Below are 15,000 nucleotides of genomic sequence, written 5' to 3'. Positions count from 1 at the left end.
TGTGTACACGAAAGTAATGAAACGTTCGCCAAACACCGAGGAAGTCGTTGCAAACAGTACTGTATAGTTAAATAAGCTTGTGATTCCCGTCCATGTAAATGTAAATGTAAATGTGCGCTTAGTTGACCGCTCCCAACATCCCAACAAGGGCTTTTCAGGATCAACCAGCTCAACGGGATCGGACCGAATGCATGTGAAGGCGCTGCACTGGCTGCCACCATACGATCCATGTGTGATCTCGGAGCACCGCAAACCCAGCCAGATATAATTGACTGGGAGTCGATTTTGAGCAGGGACAAAAACCAGAGTACCCGGGAAAAAACCCTCGGAGTCAGGTTGAGATCCACTGAAACTCAGCCGACATACGACCCGAAGCCAGGATTGAACCCGGGTCACAGAGGTGGGAGGCGCGGTTGATAACCGTTAAACCACCCTAACTCCATATGCCTCAGAGCTGCTGGGGGAACGAATGTTGTACTGACGTCGATGGAAACTATTCATAGATCGTAACCTCAGACCAACGGGATCGACTTTATGGCATTCCTTAGCCGCCAACGCAGCGCTCGTAACCTTGTGAAGCCGGCAAGGTAGCCCTCAATACTTTTGGAACCTGTCAACAAACAAGAGAAGCGTTTGATTCATCAACGGAGCAGTTACTACACGAAATTGCAGAATTCCGTTTACACGTGTCCGTGTTTGACTGAGTGAAATACAAATTCTCCCTGAAAAATTATTTAGCGGGCATGTCCACTACGCCAACGTCTCGGCAAAGTGGCATTTTTAACCATTTCATGCTACGAAACCAATTCCTGCAAAACTAGAGATATGATAATCGCAAAACCTTACCAGACTGCTGGCAATTTTTCGCAATGCGTTCGATAAAAGAATCTAGAATGTCGTCTTCTATATCACTGAACCGAGACTAGTTTGTCATGGCATACTCTTCCTTCCTTTTTTCCATCGTACGCTGGCTGACACCAAACATTAACACCATGACGGTAAAGGTGAAGTTGTTCTCTGTGAAAGAAATTACATGGTACAGAAGTACAACTTAATCTAACTTTTCTTTGTTCTTTTTGTCCCTGTGCGCAATCTTGGTCTCAGGTAGGGCAGTTTTTGTACCACGTGATCGCTAACTGTAAAGAGCCTAATGAACATGAACAAAAGAACAGAAACGATGTCCAGGGGAATAATATGAACTTTCCTTTGAAATGCACATTATTCACCTTCTGAACGTCGACTCTGTTCTGTTGTTGTTGTAAAATTCGCAACTTGCTTATTGCTGTGTCATTTAAAAGTACCGACTGAGAGTGGTGACCGGGCTACATTTACTGAGGCAAGCTCGACACGAGTCCTACAAGAAACTTTCAGTATTTCAAAATTGTAAAAAAAAAAAAAAAAAAACCAGGTTGATGCCCTCATATTAGATTTCTCTAAAGCTTTCGACAGAGTACCTCATCAGAGGCTGCTCTATAAGCTAAGCCATTATGAAATTCAGGGCACCTTATTGTCCTAGATCCAAGTGTTTGTTACTAAGAGAACACAAAAGGTAGCCTTGGAGGGTGCTTTATCAATTCAGTGTTTTGTGACATCGGGAGTCCCCCAATGGCACGGTTCTGGGACCATTACTGTTCCTGGTTTACATTAATGACCTACCTTTATGTATACATCAACAATGAGGTTGTTTGCAGACGACTGTATTTATATCGTAGTATAAATAGTCCAGCTGATTGTGAAGTCGTACAGAAATATTTAGATGCTTTAGCTAAATGGGAAAGAGACTGGCAAATGTCCTTTAATGTTGAAAAATGTCATACCATCTGTTTTTCCGCTAAGAAAGCTAATTTAGATGCAACATATCAGTGTTCTTAATAATCATGTTTTGACTAGAGTTCATCACCATTCTTACCTAGGTGTTTATACTTTCTGAAGATCTTAAATGGTCAGAGCATATTGCACATATAACATCAGGAGCCAAGAAGACTCTTGGCGTTATTAGGAGGAATTTTAGAAATGCTTCTGTAGCCTGTAAATCCAAGCTTTATAAAAGTCTGGTAAGGCCTAAGATAGAATATGCAAATTCTACTTGGTATCTATATTTACAAAAAGACATACATCGTATTGACATGATCCAATGTTCAGAAGCTAGGCTTTGTTTTAATATTATTCAAAAGACAGAAAAGAACTAGGAGTAGTAACTAATATGTTAAATAAATTGGAGTGGTCATCCCTTGAAGGTAGACGAATTCTCTCTCGGTTGTCTCGGTTGATATCGAGAGGGATTTGTATCTTACTTTACGTCGTACTTTAAGGTGTGGAAAGTCCAAAACCTTTTTAAGACCACACTAAAATTGTAATCAGCACGCAAACAGCTTTTTTCCATGGTCAATCAATCAATGGCGGGAATAGACTTCCAGGTAATATTGTCAATATAGATGAAAATTTAAAATTTAAGGCCACTCTATGTGACCACTTCATTGAAGCTGGGAATTGGTTTTGAAATTATTTTATAATATAAATTTTTTAGTATTATTTTATTTGTATATAACTTTTCTTATTCAGATTGATAGTTATTTGTATTAATCATTTATGTATTATTTTATATTGATGTGATGCGTTTGATACGCTTTATCAACTAATGAAGTAGAAGTAGAACTCAGAAACAGGAAAATTTCCCACCTTTGAAAAAGCAAGCTGTTGTTCTGAAATTGCAAATTTTGGTCTTCCCCTGCGTCCTTGTTCCGTCACTGCTTGTGGTTCATACCGACAGAAAGACCGTTGATCTTCCAATGCTACGTTTAAAAGTCTCGGAGCTTGATCCATTAAATCGATTATTTCTAAAGAGACGTCTCCATTCTCCAAAGCAGCCTCGCAAAGAACCGTCATTCTCAAACTTAATCTGAAACAGGCCCAAGATTTCCAGTTATTTCATCGAGGGAATCTAATAAATATTGGCAAAATACCATTATACAACGCTGGAATGCACATTGAGTGCAATGCCTACAAACAACAGAAAACAGGTCTGGATTTTCATTGCGTGACCGTGAAAACAAACGAAAACTGTATCCCTCAGCTGGTCACGCATTTTGTTTTGCCTGTGAGGCTACAACACGCGTTGATGAAGGTTTACATTGTTTACAATGGCCTATTGACTTGATTCATGGTCAGCTCTGAATCATCGCCTCAGTGACAAGTGTCATGTTTGAAACGAAAAGGCACTCTGTGAAATGTAAGAATTGTCAAGGAACCGAAAACATGACAAGATGGCTTGAACCGAAACGTTTTGAAACATCAAATGATCAAATGTGCTCTGATGCAGACGTTAAGATAAAGAAGAAAATAATCCTTCAGTGAGATATAGCTCCGGCGGTAGAATTAGCCTAACAAATTGATTTAACACAGCTCGCTTTATGGAAGATCAAATCAAGAAAGCTCAAGTGAAGGAACTTACCGGAACAAAACAACGATCTGAAAAGCTTTCAGGCGATGTTGAGACTTTCACTAAAGGCTCTTGAGTAGACTAGAGGCTTCTATTTTCGCGCCAAATTTCACATTGCTAAAGGCGGCGAAATACGAGATACAAAAACCCTCAACTTGGCGCGCAACATTGTTTGGTTGCAAGTTTGGGTCGATCGATGTTTCCCGTTTTTCACCTTGCATGATCAACTTATCGCGCAACAAAAACATTTGTTGCGGGTTGAAGGAAGTTGTTGCGAAAAGTTGAGCGCGGGTCTACCCTGAGCAACAAATTTTGGCTTTGTTGCTCGTTTTTCATCAAGCTCACAACTTGTCGCGCAACAAATTTGCTCGTGTACTAGTTAAAGGCCTTTAAAGGCGGCGAAAGATGAGATACAAAAACCCTCAACTTGTCGCGCAACATTGTTTCGTTGCAAGTTTTGGTCGATGTTTCGCGTTTTTCACCTTGCGGGTTGAAGAAATGCAGGGCGCTGATTGGTTGATTAACTAGTACACCAGTACATTTGTTGCACGACAAGTTGTGAGCTTGATGAAAAACGAGCAACAAAGCCAAAATTTGTTGCTCAGAGTAGATCCGCGCTCTACTTTTCGTAACAACTTTCTTCAACCCGCAAAAAATGTTTTTGTTGCGCGACAAGTTGATTATGCAAGGTGAAAAACGGGAGACATCAACCCAAACTTGCAACGAAACAATGTTGCGCGTTAAGTTGAGGGTTTTTGTATCTCGTATTTCGCGCCCTTTAACGTCATGCCCCCAGCAGATCGCTGTTCCATTAGGCGACTTAAGTTGAAGTCACGCTACGCCAATTCTTGCCAACCCAAAAAGCTGAAAAAGCCATTTCAAGCTACCGTGACTATCTAGTGTTTTAACTAAACCGTCTCATAAACCTCTGAATCTTTTGACGTAATGCTTAGCGATTCATTTTTGAGCTGTTCTGTTCCTCATTTGCTTAAATCATTTCACGCAATGCTATATGTCATATATATGTCATATATATGCTAGGTATATATGTTTCATACATCGCTGCGTTGATTCATTGATGGTGGGCTACATTATTCGACATCACAACGTGCTGTTCAAGCACTGCGAGCTATCTCGCTTTGCATTTTTTTTAATCGTTTGCAAGTGAAAACTGGGCTAAACGCGATTTTACTTGATTGTTAAACAGTTTCATGTTCCCTGTTAACATAAGTCACCATCGGTTTATTTATGATTGGTCTGAACTGTTTTTCTTTAGCCTGTTTCATTCTGACAAAGAAGACTAAACTGTTTGTATTTTGGCTGCATCATTTGCTAAGTGAGTGTGCCATCTTGTACACAATAAGTAAACCAAAATTTGGTTTTATCAACGGAATTGATAATGTAAATTGGCCACCGTACAGAGATTCTAAAAGCTGACGTTTCGAGCGTTAGCCCTTCGTCAGAGCGAATCTGACGAATTCATTTGTTTGAATCGTTTAAAACTCTTGTGCATTGGAACCCATTTAAACCGGACCCTTATTAAACCGGAATCCTCTCTTTACCGGACATTTTTTCGGTCCCAAAATCTGTCACTCATTTTCTCTATTTTTAACCTCAGTAACCAGAACCCCTGAATTCCGAAAACCGGACGCAATTTTCAGTCCGTAACAAAGAAATTGACCTCGTTTAAACCGGACGTGAAAGCTATGTAGCCACCAAAATTATATCACACGTTTAATCACGGTAACCATGCAGCTGTGAAATCCCAATTAGAAGTGAGAAACATTTTGATTTTCCTGGCAGTAACCTTTCACACAAAGAAGTGCTTGGTTCTAGAGCTGGAAAATTTAAGCGAAAGACAAATATTTGAACGTTGTAATCAGATGCAGTTAACAAGCATCTTGGAAATTTAGACAGAGAATCTTGAACATTACATGTTTAAATCATTTTAAAGTGGGATCATATTACCCTGCGTGTAACACTGACTTTGAAAAGCCTCCTTGTGAACCATGTTGTTTGTTCCTTTACTGATGTACCTAATACTACTGATGTACCATGTATTGGTACTTACAGTAAGACAACACAATATGCGGCATAAAATTGCCTTTTGGGTAAAACCTCAGTACACCGGACACCCCCCTAAACGGAAATTTCCTCCGGTCCCAGGGTTAGAGCGGTTCCATTGTATTTTTGGTCCTAGCGACTCTCATATCTTTGCCATTCTCAATCAGGACCTCCTTCGTTGACTTCATACACCAAATGTCTGGGTGCAGTTTTTGGAGCTATTATATCCTTCCTGTTGATGCATGACAGAACTGACAGAGCTCGGGAAAACAGGGATGCTGATTTTTCGTGAGAATCTGTATCTGGATGAAGGTTTGTGTCCTATATTTTAATTTAATGCATAAACTAAACTGAACACTGACACCAATTTCGCTTTGCAAATGATTCGCTTAAAGAGCCGAGTATCCGGCTACGCTATTCAGTTTTAGCTGGTTCGTGCATCGTTTCCATCGGTCGTGATATTGCACAAGTTTGCATTGGTTAGTTGATGTGGTTCGTCTTTGAGGGGATAATCCACTCAAGATAATTTTTCTTGTCGTCTTTAATTCAATGTTGTTGAGTGTGCTCCGTGGAAAGATCTAGACTATGTTTTTATCTCTTTGGAGATCATTTTATCCTCTCTAATCGAGCTGACATGTGTTACTATGGCTTCGTTTACTAGAAGTGTAATTTTCTCCTACATAATCACATTTTTCTTTTTTTTTTTTAATCGTGTGACTCATCAAACGGATGGTGCGTGACTGAAACTTCAAAAATATCTTTTTCACTTTCATTTTCATTTTCGTCTTTAAGTCCATCAAGAGCTTCTTTTACGCAGATTAGTGATCGTTCTCGGTAGAATAAAACATCCATTACATTTTGTGCAATGTAAGCATATTAAACTGGCAAATTCAGTTCGACAACTTCGAAGATCATGCGTCTGTATTTTTTATGATGAATCTCTTTTAAAGCATGTTGTTGTTCGAGACAGGCTGCCTTCACCATTGTCTCAACCAACCTTTCGACAGCAAATGAACGTACGTGTGTTTGCCGGGCAACTTAAGGTATTTCAAAATTTTACAAAAATTGAATGTCTGTGCGGGTTTGACTACAGCATTCCAAAATACAATATTGTTGCCTCTTCAGTGTAAAAAAAACATATGAAATCTTGCCACATTTATGAAGAATACTTATACTCTTCAAAACAAGATTACACTGTAATTCAATGTAATCTATTTGATGACCCAATCTCTACCATGAAAAATAAACATTCCTCCAAGATCAAGAACTCGCGCCTAAGACGACACCGCAGAAAAGCGAATAACTCATGAAATGAAGTCTAAGGATTTCATCTGAGCCATTTATCAATGAACCTTTGTATCTTTTGATCTTTGGTCAGGTGCGTGTTATGTTCACGTGATCTCGTGATCATCTCTGGTGATTAGTGATTGGTTTAATTGCAGAATGATCCCAAAATAATTAAAATACCTGGGTAGAGATGAAGGCGATCCATAAGGTTTTTTCCTTGTTTGCCAATGTCGCTGTGCAGTACAGGACAATTCTATGAGAGATTTCTCCGCCGCAAAAGGGTTTACTCCATTACTTAGTAAGGTCTTTGTGATTCTCAGTTAGGACACTACCTGAAAAGGTCCTTCGTTGACGTCATCAAGACATCCATTCACTGACTGAGTGCAGTTTAGCGCTTTTTATACTTCCTGTTGATTCCACAACCATTTACAGAGCTCGCGAAAGGAGGGGCGTTGATCTTTCGGAAGAATCCGGCTGTATCTGGAGGAAGGTTTGTGTCCTATGTTTTATTTAGTGTATTAACTAAACCGATCTCCCTTTGCAAATAATTCGGCCATAGAGCTAAGTATCAGCCGAACGTGCTACGCTATTCAGTTTTAGTTGGTTCTCAGAGACTCTTGCATCATTTTGATCTGTGGCAATATTGCAGCAAGTTTACGTTCGTTAGTTGAAATTACAGATTTCCCCGTTATTATGCACGTGGTTTTCCTTTGAGGGGATAAGATCCATTCAAGAGAATTTCTCCTTGTCGTCTATTATTCAGTACTGTTGATTTTACATCGGCACCTTCGTGGAAAGATCTAAACTGTTTTTATGTGTTTAATAGAGATCGTTTTATCCTCTCTAATCGAGCTGACACGTTTTACCATAATTGCCTCGTCAATAGATTTGTAATTTTCTCTAACATTTCACAGTATTTTAGTATCTCGTGACTCATGGTACTGATGATGCGGGTGATGATGCTTGAGTCAAACTTTCAATTTCATTTTTATTTTTGTTTTTAAGGCCTTCAAGAACATTCTGTACGCAGATTAGTGATCGTTCTCGATAGAATAAAATATTCATTTCATCTTGTGCAAGGTAAGGATATTAAACTAAATTTCAACTTTAGTAATGTTCAATCTGCGTGGATGTATGTTGTTGCTCGAGACAGGCTGCCTTCACCATTGTTTCAACTATTTGTCCTCCCATATCATGTCAGAAATACGTATAAGAAGCGACTTAGAGTACGATTTGAAGCGAAAGTTTAACGCTAAAAAGTTCTTGAAATCCATAAGAAACTAGAAAACTACAAAAAAACGACGATGTCTCGACTTTGCATAACGTCATCTGGTCAAGAAGTAAGATGAGTAAGAGAGTTTAAATACTAGGATTTAACGATTACGAAGATGTTGATAGTTCTAAGGTACGCGTGAATGAAAAACTGAGGTCACTTAACGGCTTGACACGTACACTGTATTCAGTCCAATTGTGTGTTCAAGGTTGGTTTAATTTCCTTAATGAACAGCATTTCGTAGACCAGACAATCACGCTTAGTTGTGCATTTCTTTAGTACTTTGAAGAGGTCATCAATGGGTGTGCTTTGGTCAAAACTATGTTCAAACTCCAGATGCTTGCCAATTGCAGAGCTCTTGTCAGTCGGCCACACGTTGATGTGAGTATTGAGCAGTATACCCGACATAGTTTGCTTTACACAAACCACATTGGAAAAGGTAAACAACCGGTTGGTTGTTCACAATAGCTGGTTTTACCTCTTTGCACGATCACATTTGAGTTTTAGCTTGCGAACACAAAATTAAGGTCATTGAGATCCTTACGTACTTGATAAGCAGATGTTTGGGATTTAAAAGGAAGTTTAAAATTAATGGGTGGAGGTATTTCTGAATCTGTGGTTTCTTTGGGCGTTCCCGATCCTGCGTTTTACTTTAGATGGCTGATTCAGTTAGATTTTTGGGTTAACACATTACTTTGCGGAACATGTCATGGAGTTTTTTACATTCAGATCCTTTAAGAACTTTTTAGCATTAAACTTTAGCATCAAATTGAGAAATAGTATAATGAATTGATATGCCAGTGTACGGAGAGAGCGGAGTTAATAGTAAAAGGAAATGTACCGGTAATCGCACGACTGGGTTGGTTTCAAAACTCAAGAGACAGCACAAATTGAACATGCGAATACCGGAAGTATTCATCTGTCCTAGCTCCCAAGCTAAAAGATTTTCTTGTCTTGAGTTAGACTTGCTCATCACCAAGTGTTTGTTTTCAGGATTGTTTTGGCTTAAAAGAAAAGGATTCAGAGAAGAAGGCAGTAGTGCCAGAAACTGAAGGTTAATTTCTGCAGCTAAGAATTGAGGTGAGTTCATCAGTATTACTTTTTCTCAACCGCTTTCGCAATTTTCCTCATCAGGATTAAAACCATCAACAATTATGAATTGCTGAACCTAGATTGGCTTATTAACGTCTTACACGTATGTTGAATTTTACCACTCAATGTACAGCAATTATTTGATACATTCATTCACATTCACTTGCGGAAAAATAGTGGATGAACTATGCCTTCCTGGGTTATTTTATTGGTTTGCGTGACAAAACACAACTGCCTCAGAAAAGCGGGCCGCTCGACTGATTTATGAAGGGACTGCTCGTAGTGTTCAACTCGCACTGTAGCCCTTACAATTTCATCACAATCATGACCAAGTTGGTGGACGCACAGGCGCCCCAAGCTCATAACGTGCTCATATAGTAAGAGAGTTAAAAATTAAGTGAAGTTGAAAAACTGAAAGTCTCGTGTATAACTCTTGTACTGATTTCACTATATCAGCAATGGCTAATGAATCGACACAAAACAAAGGTGAACAACATATTTGAAGTAGGGAAAGTTTATTGCGACAGAAAGACGTTCAGTTTTTCAACTTAACTTAATTTTAACCCTTTTCACCATTAAACTCTCTTGCTACATAATAGTTATGAATTGCAAAATTGCGTTATGAGCTGAGGGCGCCTGTGGTGGACGTAAACAACTATTGCACATGAAATTTAAGCTCCCTTTGCATATGGGCTGTTCGATTGCAGATCGTGAGGCCTTGTTGAGGGTTTTAGGGATAAAGGATAACTGACAAAATAATTATAGAGCTAAGGGATAACCGAGATACTTTTAAGGATAATAACAAAATAACTTTGATTTCTGAATTATCATACTTTTGGTCACTTTGCCGAGGATTTAAATCACTGGCGACTGGTAATGAACATTAATTGAGGGGTTATTTATCAGTCCATGTCCAAGACTTGCTCTCAGGCTCACTAATTTAGTCAACCGCTTGTGTATCAGGTTATCTGCTAAAAAACAGGTCGCTTTACACCTTACAATTGACAGTTATTGTCAAATTCCAATTATTTAAGTAATTTTAGGGATAAGGGATGACTATAAAACCACCATAACAGGGCCCCAATCGTGACTGAGATGTACGTGTAGTAACTACCCTACCTCAGACATTTGTGTTACAAATAAATATTGCGCGTAATTTTGCGAGGGGACTTCGTTGGGGTCAGTAATGAGTTTGGGATGCAAACTTAAAGATATTGTGTTGATTATTCATATCACACATAAGTTCTAGACAACCAACTGAGATTCATCACTTCCACGGCAGAATTGCTTAGAATCGCTTACTTTATAACTGAGTCATCTCCACATTGATCATATTCCATATTTTACTCTGTTTAGTTGAACTTATGAACATCAGAAATGTTAACTCTCGGTTTATTGAAGCTTTATTATGGGAGACGACGTCTAAAGAAGTCCCTGCTCCTTCGTTAGCCATCTCAAACAAAATAAAGTAAACTGCCTGGATTACTTTGGAGCTAGAGTAACAAACTGAAAGCATAACTGCTTTTATACATGTATATAACAATGCTAAAATAATAGCATGAGAATTTGTAGGAACAAAGACATAAATTTATGCAAAACATGCATAGCATAACGCGTAGAAAACCATTATCTACTAAACTTCGTAACGTAAATAATTTTTATACTCTTCAAAACAAGGTTACACTGTAATTCAATGTAATCTATTTGATGACCCAATCTCTACCATGAAAAATAAACATTTCTCCAAGATCAAGAACTCGCGCCTAAGACGACACCGCAGAAAAGCCAATAACTCATGAAATGAAGTCTAAGGATTTCATCTGAGCCATTTATCAATGAACCTTTTTGGTCAGGTGCGTGTTATGTTCACGTGATCTCGAGATCATCTCTGGTGATTAGTGATTGGTTTAATTGCAGAATGATCCCAAAATAATTAAAATACCTGGGTAGAGATGAAGGCGATCCATAAGGTTTTTTCCTGGTTTGCCAATGTCGCTGTGCAGTACAGGACAATTCTATGAGAGATTTCTCCGCCGCAAAAGGGTTTACTCCATTACTTAGTAAGGTATTTGTGATTCTCAGTTAGGACACTACCTGAAAAGGTCCTTCGTTGACGTCATCCAGACATCCATTCACTGACTGTGTGCAGTTTAGCGCTTTGTATACTTCCTGTTGATTCCACAACCATTTACAGAGCTCGCGAAAGGAGGGGCGTTGATTTTTCGGAAGAATCCGGCTGTATCTGGAGGAAGGTTTGTGTCCTATGTTTTATTTAGTGTATTAACTAAACCGATCTCCCTTTGTAAATAATTCGGCCATAGAGCTAAGTATCAGCCGAACGTGCTACGCTATTCAGTTTTAGTTGGTTCACAGAGACTCTTGCATCATTTTGATCTGTGGCAATATAGCAGCAAGTTTACGTTCGCTAATTTAAATTACAGATTTCCCCGTTATTATACACGTGGTTTTCCTTTGAGGGGATAAGATCCATTCAAGAGAATTTCTCCTTGTCGTCTATAATTCAGTACTGTTGATTTTACATCGGCACCTTCGTGGAAAGATCTAGACTGTTTTTATGTGTTTAATAGAGATCGTTTTATCCTCTCTAATCGAGCTGACACGTTTTACCATAATTGCCTAGTCAATAGAATTGTAATTTTCTCTAACATTTCACAGTATTTTAGTATCGCGTGACTCATGATACTGATGATGCTTGAATCAAACTTTCAATTTCATTTTTATTTTTGTTTTTAAGGCCTTCAAGAACATTCTGTACGCAGATTAGTGATCGTTCTCGATAGAATAAAACATTCATTTCATCTTGTGCAAGGTAAGGATATTAAACTAAATTTCAACTTTGATGCGTCTATTTTAGTAATGTTCAATCTGCGTGGATGTATGTTGTTGCTCGAGACAGGCTGCCTTCACCATTGTTTCAACTATTTGTCCTCCCATATCATGTCAGAAATACGTATAAGAAGCGACTTAGAGTACTATTTGAAGCGAAAGTTTAACGCTAAAAAGTTCTTGAAATCCATAAGAAACTAGAAAACTACAAAAAAACGACGACGTCTCGACTTTGCATAACGTCATCTGGTCAAGAAGTAAGAGGAGTAAGAGAGTTTAAATACTAGGATTTAACGATTACGAAGATGTTGATAGTTCTAAGGTACGCGTGAATGAAAAACCGAGGTCACTTAACGGCTTGACACGTACACTGTATTCAGTCCAATTGTGTGTTCAAGGTTGGCTTAATTTCCTTAATGAACAGCATTTCGTAGACCAGGCAATCATGCTTAATTGTGCATTTCTTTAGTACTTTGAAGAGGTCATCAATGGGGATGCTTTGGTCAAAACTATGTTCAAACTCCAGATGCTTGCCAATTGCAGAGCTCTTGTCAGTCGGCCACACGTTGATGTGAGTATTGAGCAGTATACTCGACATAGTTTGCTTTATACAAACCACATTGGAAAAGGTAAACAACCCGTTGGTTGTTCACAATAGCTGGTTTTACCTCTTTGCACGATCACATTTGAGTTTTAGCTTGCGAACACAAAATTAAGTTCATTGAGATCCTTACGTACTTGATAAGCAGATGTTTGGGATTTAAAAGGAAGTTTAAAATTAATGGGTGGAGGTATTTCTGAATCTGTGGTTTCTTTGGGCGTTCCCGATCCTGCGTTTTACTTTAGATGGCTGATTCAGTTAGATTTTTGGGTTAACACATTACTTTGCGGAACATGTCACGGAGTTTTTTACATTCAGATCCTTTAAGAACTTTTTAGCATTAAACTTTAGCATCAAATTGAGAAATAGTATAATGAATTGATATGCCAGTGTACGGAGAGAGCGGAGTTAGTGGTAAAAGGAAATGTACCGGTAATCGCACGACTGGGTTGGTTTCAAAACTCAAGAGACAGCACAAATTGAACATGCGAATACCGGAAGTATTCATCTGTCCTAGCTTCCAAACTAAAAGATTTTCTTGTCTTGAGTTAGACTTGCTTATCACCAAGTGTTTGTTTTCAGGGTTGTTTTGGCTTAAAAGAAAAGGATTCAGAGAAGAAGGCAGCAGTGCCAGAAATTGAAGGTTAATTTCTGCAGCTAAGAATTGAGGTGAGTTCATCAGTATTACTTTTTCTCAACCGCTTTCGCAATTTTCCCCATCAGGGTTAAAACCATCAACAATTATGAATTGCTGAACCTAGATTGGCTTATTAACGTCTTACACGTATGTTGAATTTTACCACTCAATGTACAGCAATTATTTGATACATTCATTCACATTCACTTGCGGAAAAATAGTGGATGAACTATGCCTTCCTCGATAGATAGATAGATAGATAGTTTATTCACCTTAAAAACTTGCAGCCAAAAGCTGAATTGCGGTAAGGCTTACAAATACAAAATTTACAACTGCGCTTAACTACAAACTAATTATAGGACTTATACTACATAAAAATTGTTAAAGAATCACACATTGAAAGCATGCGTCAAATTCCTATATACAATAAGAAACAAATTTATATCTAGTTCTCAGCTACTATAAACAAAACTTAAAAGAAAACTATTCTTGCATCTTTCAGTTTTACATCTCGGACGAATAAATGTTCTTTTTTCTCTCAGATAGTAGCTTGGTTGGTATCTACTTGGAAGTAGTTTGTGAAGACTGTGAGATTGATTTGCACATATTTCATCGAACAACTTTGCTGCAATTGACTCTCTTCTATCATACAGTGTTGGAAGTCCAGACAGCTCTAGAGCCTTAGCATACGATAGTTCGGGGTAAATAATCTTCATAGCGCGTTTTTGAAGTCTTTCTAGGTCTTCACTTAGATAACTTGGTAGAGCGCGATGAAAAACTGGGCTGCCGTACTCCAGAATAGAGCGAATGCATGTAATGTAAAATAGAAGAAGCTCTCTTGTGGCTACATGCGATTTCTTAAGCTGTCTAAGAAAATATAATCTTGTTGAAACTTTCCTAACTAGTTCTGACACATGGACAGTCCATTTTAAATCACTGCTTATATTGAGTCCTAATAATTTCACACTGTTCACAGTCTCTAGGGTCTGACGGTTCACCCAAATAGGGTCAAACTCTGGTTCGTTTTTTGCAAAGCTAATCCTAAGCTCTTTGCATTTTCTTTCGTTTAACTGAAAACCGTCATTCCTTGCTTGAATAGCAAGATCGTCTACCATTTGCTGAATACAGCTCTTTTGCCCTTCAGTTATTACCTCAGAGATTGTGGTATCATCCACATATTTCCACATATTTTATTTGTTTGCGTGGCAAAACACAACTGCCTCAGAAAAGCGGGCCGCTCGACTGATTTATGAAGGGACTGCTCGTAGTGTTCAACTCGCACTGTAGCCCTTACAATTTCATCACAATCATGACCAAGTTGGTGGACGCACAGGCGCCCCAAGCTCATAACGTGCTCATATAGTAAGAGAGTTAAAAATTAAGTTAAGTTGAAAAACTGAACGTCTCGTGTATAACTCGTGTACTGATTTCACTATATCAGCAATGGCTAATGAATCGACACAAAACAAAGGTGAACAACATATTTGAAGTAGGGAAAGTTTATTGCGACAGAAAGACGTTCAGTTTTTCAACTTAACTTAATTTTAACTCTTTTCACCATTAAACTCTCTTGCTACATAATAGTTATGAATTGCAAAATTGCGTTATGAGCTGAGGGCGCCTGTGGTGGACGCAAACAATTATTGCACATGAAATTTAAGCTCCCTTTGCATATGGGCTGTTCGATTGCAGATCGTGAGGCCTTGTTGAGGGTTTTAGGGATAAAGGATAACTGACAAAATAATTATAGAGCTAAGGGA

General features: G+C 38.5%; 2 protein-coding genes and 1 long non-coding RNA gene across 10 annotated transcripts in view; 1 reads left to right on the top strand and 2 right to left on the bottom strand.

Moving 5' to 3' along the window:
• The window catches only part of LOC137997733 (uncharacterized), a 5,619-nt gene extending 158 nt beyond the window's left edge, over positions 1–5,461 (bottom strand). Inside the window, exons 1-3 of the long non-coding RNA XR_011122568.1 lie at positions 5,408–5,461; positions 2,680–2,899; positions 1–610 (exon numbers count right to left, since the gene is read on the bottom strand). The exon at positions 1–610 is cut by the window's left edge and continues 158 nt beyond it. This is a non-coding gene — a long non-coding RNA (uncharacterized lncRNA). The remainder of the gene's footprint in view (positions 611–2,679; positions 2,900–5,407) is intronic.
• Positions 5,462–5,666: 205 nt separating this feature from the next.
• The window catches only part of LOC137997687 (protein NLRC3-like), a 27,157-nt gene continuing 17,823 nt past the window's right edge, over positions 5,667–15,000 (top strand). For 2 of the 8 annotated variants that reach the window (XM_068843865.1, XM_068843863.1), the window contains exons 1-8: positions 6,994–7,280; positions 7,796–7,870; positions 8,343–8,444; positions 9,057–9,143; positions 11,238–11,407; positions 11,911–11,985; positions 12,472–12,573; positions 13,186–13,272. The gene's annotated coding sequence lies outside the window, so the exon portion shown is untranslated. Of the gene's footprint in view, positions 5,816–6,993; positions 7,281–7,795; positions 7,871–8,342; positions 8,445–9,056; positions 9,144–11,237; positions 11,408–11,910; positions 11,986–12,471; positions 12,574–13,185; positions 13,273–13,782; positions 13,942–15,000 lie in introns of those variants that run through there. The other 6 variants (XM_068843861.1, XM_068843862.1, XM_068843857.1 and 3 more) reach the window with 6 other exon arrangements.
• On the bottom strand, positions 13,693–14,427 carry LOC137996119 (uncharacterized). Its single transcript, XM_068841548.1, has one exon. The coding sequence runs from the start codon at positions 14,425–14,427 to the stop codon at positions 13,693–13,695; it is 735 nt and encodes a 244-aa protein (XP_068697649.1).

Source organism: Montipora foliosa, chromosome 3 (assembly GCF_036669935.1).
Source record: "Montipora foliosa isolate CH-2021 chromosome 3, ASM3666993v2, whole genome shotgun sequence".
NCBI lineage: Eukaryota > Metazoa > Cnidaria > Anthozoa > Scleractinia > Acroporidae > Montipora > Montipora foliosa.
Note: the sequence above shows the minus strand (reverse complement) of the source record. Positions and strands in the feature narration are given on the sequence as shown.